A 10,014-nucleotide genomic window follows, 5' to 3' on the forward strand; every position below is an offset into this window, starting at 1 on the left:
GCTTTTTTTGTGTCACCCTGTACTTACAATTTAATAGGATGAGCCTTGTCCAATTGATAATCTTTGTGATCAACACATTCATTATCATCAAGGCTTAGGTCAGACTGATTACAAAATAAATAGTAATCAAATATTCCGCAAAATAAGGCACTCCTATACAAACGGATGGAAAATGTATTTACCAGCGACGTGCAGTCACTAGAGGCAGGTGAGGCAGGGCCTCACCTGCCATCATGGAAAGAAAAAAAATGTAAAAAGAAAAAAAATTTAATTAAATTGTTATATGTATCCAGTGATTATACTATAAAGTTATTTTCCATTTAACTTCACCAGTTTTAGATTATTTTTATTCAAAATCGCTGAATTTTCACGTTTGCCGTTCAAATACTGAGAAGAGACGGTGCGGTGAACAGCAGCCAGTTGAGGCACGTCACTCAGTGCCTCAACATGGATTCCGGACTCAGCTAACTGCTGGTCTGCTGTGCAGTGAGACTGTATTGCTATATGAATGATATTATACATTTCCATAGTTTAGTTAGATGAGGTATATAATGTACAGTGTATTTTGTCAACAACTGTATGTGTGTAACGTATTTCTTGTGCTGAGCGATCATAAAACGGCTGCAAAAGACGCACTGGCTGAGGCCCCAGTAATCCCGCCTCCTGCACCCCCGCCGTAGAATTGTTATATCAACTAAAGCCCACACTTAAACTTTCCACGTGCAAGATTGAATCTATTTAAAAAAGTTATTTCATAAGAAGCCAAAAAGTGCAAAAACAATAATGTTCGTGTTGGAGGAGTTGTGAATGACTGCAGGGCCACAACATTAGGTACACCTGCAGACTGCAGGTGTATCTAATTCACAACTCCTCCAACACGAACATTATTGTTTTTGCACTTTTTGACTTCTTATTAAATAACTTTTGTAACCTATTTTTATGGGCTTTCCTCTTTGTGATGTTAAGTTCCTGTTATGCGCTGTTATACAGTATATGCCTTGAGCTCTTATTTTGAAGGCGCTAAAAGCGGAAGTGATGACACGTTGGAGTGGAGCGAAAGTTTTTGAAAGAAGGTAAATAAAGTGGTCCTCGTGTAAACTGGAGCCTCCGTGTTTGTTATTTTGTAGTTTCATACAGTATAGGCGACATTTATAAACCCTCGGTTCCACTTTTTTAAATAGATTCAATCTTGCACGTGGAAAGTTTAAGTGAGGGCTTTAGTTGCGGCGCATGGACTTAATTCATAAGTAAAGGTAAGACCATAATAACGTTTTTTTAATTACCGTAAATGTGCTTTTTTGTGTGCTACAGTTTGTATGTGTAAAGTTAAAGTTAAGTTAAAGTACCAATGATTGTCACACACACACTAGGTGTAATGAAATTTGTCGTCTGTATTTGACCCATCCCCTTGTTCACCCCCTGGGAGGTGAGGGGAGCAGTGGGCAGCAGCGGCACCGCGCCCGGGAATCATTTTTGGTGATTTAACCCCCAATTCCAACCCTTGATGCTGAGTGCCAAGCAGGGAAGAATGCTGGTATGAGCTTTTAAACATAACCCGTTAACTGCTGCCAATCAAATGGTGAATAAGATACTCTTTAGGGTTCATATGTTTGTAAATCTGACTGTGATGAAGTCAGTGCCTCACCAGCCATCAACCTCACCGCACGTCACTGTCCTTCTCAACTCTGTGGTAATATTATTTTCACAAAATACAACCAATAGTACGTTAATGTTAAATCTTACTTGTGAAAAGTAATCCCCCGATTCCCATTTTCAACAGTCCGCTCATTTGAGCAGGAAAACGCTGAACACCATCTTTGTTTTCTACCTGTCAACTGTCACTTTAGGCTGCTCACTGGCGCGTCCTCACCACTTCAAGATGGCGGCCCAATTTCTCGCGTCACAGCAGCCAATGCTGCGTCTACTATTGTCTATGGTCCCATCATGCATTGTAACTTTTAGCGCATGCGCAAACGGATCAAGCCGCTCAAAGACCAAGATGGCGGTCTGGGCGGCTGTGGCTTTGCGAGAAGTTTTAAAATGTACCATCTTCCAGCGATGTAGCTCCTCAAATATCCGTCTTTTCTAAAGCCCACGAAACAAACGTTGAGTTTGAAGCGATGGAGTGTTAGCTGAAGTGAAGATTGAAGACGTGATAGAAGATGGACGACTACTGCTATGCTGAGATGGCGACGTCCGCTAAAAGAGAAAGTGAAAGAGAATCAGCAACGCAGAAAAAGACGAAAACCGCAGATAGAGACGACCTAGTTGAAATTTCCAACAACGTCATTTTGAAGGCGACCGTAAGCCCAGGCAAGAGCGTGTGTCAGAAATTAGCCGACTTTGTAGAAGAACGTAAAGAAAGAGCCGCCATGATTGTTAGCTTGAAGAAGGCAGTGGAGTTCACATCAGAGGAGATGAAAGAATGCAAAAGTCAAATGAAGAAAGTGGAAGAAAATATTGTTTTGAACGAAGAGATGTTGGGTAAGAGTAAGAGATGTGCAGTGTGTGAAGAGAAGACTGGACCACATGTCTACATCAACGTGCAGAGGATTGCAGGTAATAAAGAACAAGAATAATTTCATTACTGTCAACTTGTGTTTGGGAAGTTCTCCACAAGTGTCATCAAGTCACTTGTCCCATTTGGGGTAGCGGGGGGGCTGTGGGGTGGGGGGGGGGAAGGCAGGGTACACCCTGGACAAGTCGCCACCTCATCACAGGGCCAACACAGATAGACAGACAACATTCACACTCACATTCACACACTAGGGACCATTTAGTGTTGCCAATCAACATATCCCCAGGTGCATGTCTTTGGAGGTGGGAGGAGCCTATCCCCAGGTGCATGTCTTTGGAGGTGGGAGGAGCCTATCCCCAGGTGCATGTCTTTGGAGGTGGGAGGAGCCTATCCCCAGGTGCATGTCTTTGGAGGTGGGAGGAGCCTATCCCCAGGTGCATGTCTTTGGAGGTGGGAGGAGCCTATCCCCAGGTGCATGTCTTTGGAGGTGGGAGGAGCCTATCCCCAGGTGCATGTGAAGTGAAGTGAAGTGAATTACATTTATATAGCGCTTTTTCTCAAGTGACTCAAAGCGCTTTACATTGTGAAACCCAATATCTAAGTTACATTTAAACCAGTGTGGGTGGCACTGGGAGCAGGTGGGTAAAGTGTCTTGCCCAAGGACACAACGGCAGTGACTAGGATGGTGGAAGCGGGGATCGAACCTGCAACCCTCAAGTTGCTGGCACGGCCGCTCCACCAACCGAGCTATATACCGTCCCATGTCTTTGGAGGCGGGAGGAAGCCGGAGGGAACCCACGCAGTCACGGGGAGAACATGCAAACTCCACACAGAAAGATCCTGAGCAGTACAACCAAATTTGCAGAACAAACCCATAAAGTGCAGAAAATATTTAACGTTAAAAGCATAAAAAAAAAGGATAGGCTGGATCTTTAAAGGGGAACATTATCACCAGACCTATGTAAGCGTCAATATATACCTTGATGTTGCAGAAAAAAGACCATACCGGTATATTTTTTTAATCGATTTCCGAACTCTAAATGGGTGAATTTTGGCGAATTAAACGCCTTTCTAATATTCGCTCTCGGAGCGATGACGTCACTGTTGTGACGTCACATCGGGAAGCAATCCGCCATTTTCTCAAACACCGAGTCAAATCAGCTCTGTTATTTTCCGTTTTTTCAACTGTTTTCCGTACCTTGGAGACATCATGCCTCGTCGGTGTGTTGTCGGAGGGTGTAACAACACGAACAGGGACGGATTCAAGTTGCACCAGTGGCCCAAAGATGCGAAAGTGGCGAGAAATTGGACGTTTGTTAGCTCGGATTCAGACTCGGATTTCAGCGGCTTAAGCGATTCAACAGATTACGCATGTATTGAAACGGATGGTTGTAGTGTGGAGGCAGGTAGCGAAAACGAAATTGAAGAAGAAACTGAAGCTATTGAGCCATATCGGTTTGAACCGTATGCAAGCGAAACCGATGAAAACGACACGACAGCCAGCGACACGGGAGAAAGCGAGGACGAATTCGGCGATCGCCTTCTAACCAACGATTGGTTTGTGTTTGTTTGGCATTAAAGGAAACTAACAACTATGAACTAGGTTTACAGCATATGAAATACATTTGGCAACAACATGCACTTTGAGAGTGCAGACAGCCCAATTTTCATCAATTAATATATTCTGTAGACATACCCTCATCCGCGCTCTTTTCCTGAAAGCTGATCTGTCCAGTTTTGGAGTTGATGTCAGCAGGCCAGGGAAGCTAGGGTCGATAGGGGGTTTAGCTCGCTCGTCTGCGGGAACAAACTGCCGTCATGCTTGCCGTGTTAGCGAGGACCTTTGTCCCTGAATTGCTCACACACTCCGGCAGATTCAATGGGGGTCTGGCGGCAGATTTCTTTGACTTTATGGTTGGAAATGCATCTGCTTTGAGTGTCGCAGGATATCCACACATTCTTGCCATCTCTGTCGTAGCATAGCTTTCGTCGGTAAAGTGTGCGGAACAAACGTCCAATTTCTTGCCACTTTCGCATCTTTGGGCCACTGGTGCAACTTGAATCCGTCCCTGTTCGTGTTGTTACACCCTCCGACAACACACCGATGAGGCATGATGTCTCCAAGGTACGGAAAACAGTCGAAAAAACGGAAAATAACAGAGCTGATTTGACTCGGTGTTTGAGAAAATGGCGGATTGCTTCCCGATGTGACGCCACGTTGTGACGTCATCGCTCCGAGAGCGAATATTAGAAAGGCGTTTATTTCGCCAAAATTCACCCATTTAGAGTTCGGAAATCGGTTAAAAAAAATATATGGTCTTTTTTCTGCAACATCAAGGTATATATTGACGCTTACATAGGTCTGGTGATAATGTTCTCCTTTAAATTAATAATGGTAATCGATCACGTTGGTATAATTGCCCAGCCCTATGAACAACGCAGGTTATGCATCATAACGTAACACAATGAACGTATGTGTTCCTTAGATGTCCAGCAGCTGATTGGTCATCCTAAAAAAACGCCGCCTCAGCTGCAGACGGGGAGCTCTACTTTGAAGCAGGAAGCTTCCCAGCCCCCCCACTTTAAAGAGGAAGAGGAGGAACTCTGGATTACTCAGGAGGAAGAGTGTCTGCTTGGACCACAGGAAGCTGATCTCACCAAGTTGCCACTGACTGTTGTCTCTGTGAAGACTGAAGATGATGAAGAGATACCACAAGTAGACAACCTCTTAGCTCCACTATCAGATAGTGAGGCTGAAGACGAGGTTGAAGTGACTTTGAGCACCGATACAGACTCTGATGGTCATATGAGGACTCACACTGACAACAAGGACTCTAAATGTTCTAAAAACAAGACATGTAAAACATTTTTAAGCTGTTTAGTTTGTGGTGCAAGATGTACGAGAAAGAGCAGTTTGACAGAACACATGAGAACGCACACAGGAGAAAGACCATTCAAATGTTCAGTTTGTGCTAAAAACTTTTCTCACAAAAGCAGTTTGACTCAACACATGAGAACGCACAGTGGAGAAAGACCATTTAATTGTTCAGTTTGTGGCAAAAGCTTTTCTCAAAATAGCACTTTGCCGCGACACATGAGAACACACACAGGAGAGAAAACATTTCATTGTTCAGTTTGTGGTAAAAGCTTTTCTCTCAAGGCCCATTTGACTCAACACACGAGAACGCACACAGGTGAAAAACCATTTAATTGTTTAGTTTGCGCTAAAAGCTTTTCTCAAAATGGCAGTTTGGCGCAACACATGAAAACGCACACCGGAGAAAGACCATTTAATTGTTCAATCTGCGCTAAAAGATTTTCTCAAAACAACAGTTTGGCGCGACACATGAGAACACACACAGGAGAGAAAACATTTTGTTGTTCCGTTTGTGGTGAAAACTTTTCTCAAAATAGCAACTTGACTGTACATATGAGAACACACACAGGTGAAAATTGCATTTAGTTTCATTAATGAAACTCACGGGAGAAAAAACATTCAGTTTACATGACGCCACGTCCGGCTCATTAAATATGCGTGTTGCTCAAGCCAGCATCTTTTCTCGATGTGTACTCGGCGCCATTTAGCCTTTCTCTAAGAAAAACGCATCATCTTTGCGTTATTTTTGGCTGTACGAATCGTTCGAATCGCGAAAAGGATAAAAGTTACTTCAGAGTTCCTCGAGAGGTAATGGAGAAGGGCGGAAGATTGCAAGATTTTACGGTAGACGGCGAGAAAAGTCACCCACTCCAGTCCAAGACAACAGAGTTGAAGAATGCGCGAGTTTGCAGTAAACCCTTCGTTAAAGGTACTTTTAACGTGTATTATTTCCCATTTAAGCATTATATGGTTATTATTTGTATTTCTTAAATACGTATTTGCCGCGAGTGTTTCGAAAAGCCCCAACTTGGCAAATCTAAACAAAAGAAAGCAAATGTGAGCAAAACCTAAAAGAGTTAAGCTTTTACCAAAGCACATACACAATGTTGATATTGTCGGAGGCAGATATTTACATATATCCGAATTTAAGTGTTACTGCTTTTATTTCATAATCATATTACAAAACAGCTAGTGTTTTTCTTCCAATTGTGGTCTTTTGGTTGTCTGCAAAAAACTGTGTTTTTAACCTTGAGTGAGGAATGTAAGAAAGAGAGATAATGGGCATGTGTTTTGGCTGGAGGGACATGAGTGCGAGGGTGGGAGAGAGAGAGACTTAAGAGGGGAGAGGGTTTTTCGGGGGGGGCAGACCATCTTGGCGGCGCGATTGAATGTTCTATGCTGGACTGGTCTCAATGTATATGCAAAGCTTTGCAAATATATTACAAAATACCTATTCTGTCTCTGGTGGTTTTTCTACTCAGCTTTAAGTGTCGTAAAGAGCTTGGGAGCGACTTGTGACTTGAATTCCCTGGGAGGAACAACTGGTCCAAACGCAACAATATCTATAGTTATATTTTGATACAGACGGGGGGAAACACGCTACTCGTAAACGGCGTCTGCAACAGCAACAAACATGGCTGTAGAAGTGAAGTTAAATCATAAAATGCAACCTTACACGGACAAAAACGATGCAAATTTATCTGACACCCAACCACACAAAAAGAAGTTGTCGACCTCCATGCTTTTCCAAGTTTTCATGTGTTTTGTCGTGTATAGCAACGTCTTGAGCACAATAGTTTGATATGTCTGGGAACGCGCCCGACGTATAATCCCTGATATCACTCGACAAATCTCTTTTTTAATAAAGTATAGGGATTTATTCCATTACATAGTTTGAATCTGCTTTTTGCAGGAAGATCTAGGCCCCTTTTTGCATTCTCAGATAGTTTGCACGCTGCTTGTTGTACAACAGCCATATTGGCTTGGTTGACCACCACTGGTTTTCACATCCGGGAAGATGTCACGTGTCAGATAACAACCACCCAAAGTAACATGATGTCTAATCACATGGCAACAAACAGAAGAAAAAACATTTAGTTGCACAAATTATAGGAAAAGCTTTTCTATCGACAAAATTGTGGCCAGGTTTGATTTCTGCTTCGTCCGTCCTCATCACTGCTATTATGTCCTCGGGCAAGACACTGCCCACCTGCTCCCAGTGCCACCCACACTGGTTTAAATGGAACTTAAATTGTAATAATGGGTTTCGCTATGTTGCGTGCTTTGAGTCTTAGAGAAAAAGTTCTATATAAATATAATTCACTCCACTTAGTGTTGTTTTGTGGTTTTAAATGTTTTTATAAGGCTTTGCAGGTAGACTAAATAAATCCCCATTACCGTATTTTCCGCACTATAAGGCGCACCTAAAAACCACAAATTTTCTCAACAGCTGACAGTGCGCCTTATAACCCGGTGCGCTTTATTACGATTCATTTTCATAAAGTTTCGATCTCGCAACTTCGGTAAACAGCCGCCATCTTTTTTCCCGGTAGAACAGGAAGCGCTTCTTCTTCTACGCAAGCAACCGCCAAGGAAAGCACCCGCCCCCATAGAACAGGAAGCGCTTCTTCTTCTACTGTAAGCAACCACCCGCCCCCGGAAGAAGAAGAAAAAACACGCGGATATCACCGTACGTTTCATTTCCTGTTTACATCTGTAAAGACCACAAAATGGCTCCTACTAAGCGACAAGGATCCGGTTCATAAAAAGACGCAATCTCTCCATCCGCACACGGATTACTACCGTATTTCACAGCAACTGATATTCCTGTGAACCGCACTGTGGAACGGGAGCACGTACGGTGAATATTCACACCACAGGGAATGAGAAGTCATCCTTCACTGTGGTTCTAGCTTGCCATGCTAACTTCCACCCATGGTGATATTCAAAAGGAAGACCTTGCCAAAAGAGACCTTTCCAGCCGGCGTCATCATAAAAGCTAACTCGAAGGGATGGATGGATGAAGAAAAGATGAGCGAGTGGTTAAGGGAAGTTTACGCGAAGAGGCCGGGTGGCTTTTTTCACACAGCTCCGAAGGCGAACACACCTTCACTAAGACGGGCAGACAGCGCCGGACGACATACGCCAACATCTGCCAGTGGATCGTAAATGCTTGGGCAGATATTTCGGTCACAACTGTGGTCCGAGCTTTCCGGAAGGCAGGATTCACAGAACTACTGGACAACAACAGCGACACTGACTCCGATGACTTCGACGAGACGGAACCGGCCATTTTGGATCCCACGCTTGCGCAACTTTTCAATTCGGACACCGAAGACGAAGAATTCGAAGGATTTACGAATGAAGAATAACTTCAGAAGGTGAGCGCTATGTTTATTTTGTGTGTTGTGACATTAACGTTCGAGCAACATTATGTTGCTATTGCTCTACACCATTTTGAATTTTACTATGTTTGTGATTGCACATTTGCGTACATTTTGGGACAGAGTTGTTAGAACGCTGGTTTTCAATATATTATTAAAGTTTGACTGAACTATCTGACTGTTTTTTTGACATTCCCTTTAGCGCAGCGTAGGCGCGGCTTATAATCCGGGGCGGCTTATTGGTGGACAAAGTTATGAAATATGTAATTCATTGAAGGTGCGGCTAATAATCCGGTGCGCCTTATAGTGCGGAAAATACGGTACTTGCATTGCTAGCCGCCTCATGCTAGAAGTTATCGACTCTTTAAAGGGGAACATTATCACCAGACCTATGTAAGCGTCAATATATACCTTGATGTTGCAGAAAAAAGACCATATATTTTTTTAACCAATTTCCGAACTCTAAATGGGTGAATTTTGGCAAATGAAACGTCTTTCTAATATTCGCTCTCGGAGCGATGACGTCACAACGTGGCGTCACATCGGGAAGCAATCCGCCATTTTCTCAAACACCGAGTCAAATCAGCTCTGTTATTTTCCGTTTTTTCGACTGTTTTCCGTACCTTGGAGACATCATGCCTCGTCGGTGTGTTGTCGGAGGGTGTAACAACACCAACAGGGACGGATTCAAGTTGCACCAGTGGCCCAAAGATGCCAAAGTGGCAAGAAATTGGACGTTTGTTCCGCACACTTTACCGACGAAAGCTATGCTACGACAGAGATGGCAAGAATGTGTGGATATCCTGCGACACTCAAAGCAGATGCATTTCCAACGATAAAGTCAAAGAAATCTGCCGCCAGACCCCCATTGAATCTGCCGGAGTGTGTGAGCAATTCAGGGACAAAGGACCTCGGTAGCACGGCAAGCAATGGCGGCAGTTTGTTCCCGCAGACGAGCGAGCTAAACCCTCTATCGACCCTAGCTTCCCTGGCCTGCTGACATCAACTCCAAAACTGGACAGATCAGCTTTCAGGAAAAGAGCACGGATGAGGGTATGTCTACAGAATATATTAATTGATTAAAATTGGGCTGTCTGCACTCTCAAAGTGCATGTTGTTGCCAAATGTATTTCATATGCTGTAAACCTAGTTCATAGTTGTTAGTTTCCTTTAATGCCAAACAAACACATACCAATCGTTGGTTAGAAGGCGATCGCCGAATTCGTCCTCGCTTT

The 10,014-nt window shown here is 43.5% G+C and overlaps 1 protein-coding gene across 1 annotated transcript; it reads left to right on the top strand.

Moving 5' to 3' along the window:
• The first annotated feature begins 1,988 nt into the window (after positions 1 to 1,988).
• Positions 1,989 to 6,745, top strand: LOC140679619 (uncharacterized). Its single transcript, XM_072915421.1, has 2 exons — positions 1,989 to 2,559; positions 5,005 to 6,745. The coding sequence occupies exons 1-2, from the start codon at positions 2,163 to 2,165 to the stop codon at positions 5,979 to 5,981; spliced, it is 1,374 nt and encodes a 457-aa protein (XP_072771522.1). The 5' UTR covers positions 1,989 to 2,162; the 3' UTR covers positions 5,982 to 6,745.
• The last annotated feature ends 3,269 nt before the right edge of the window (positions 6,746 to 10,014 follow it).

This window comes from Nerophis lumbriciformis, linkage group LG20, assembly GCF_033978685.3.
Source record: "Nerophis lumbriciformis linkage group LG20, RoL_Nlum_v2.1, whole genome shotgun sequence".
In the NCBI taxonomy this organism is placed as follows: Eukaryota; Metazoa; Chordata; class Actinopteri; order Syngnathiformes; family Syngnathidae; genus Nerophis; species Nerophis lumbriciformis.

Coding starts and splice junctions, on each gene's coding strand:
- LOC140679619 (XM_072915421.1), top strand. CDS start 2,163: ATGGACGACTACTGCTATGCTGAGATGGCGACGTCCGCTAAAAGAGAA. Junction 2,560..5,004: donor CAACGTGCAGAGGATTGCAG/GTAATAAAGAAC, acceptor TGTGTTCCTTAG/ATGTCCAGCAGCTGATTGGT.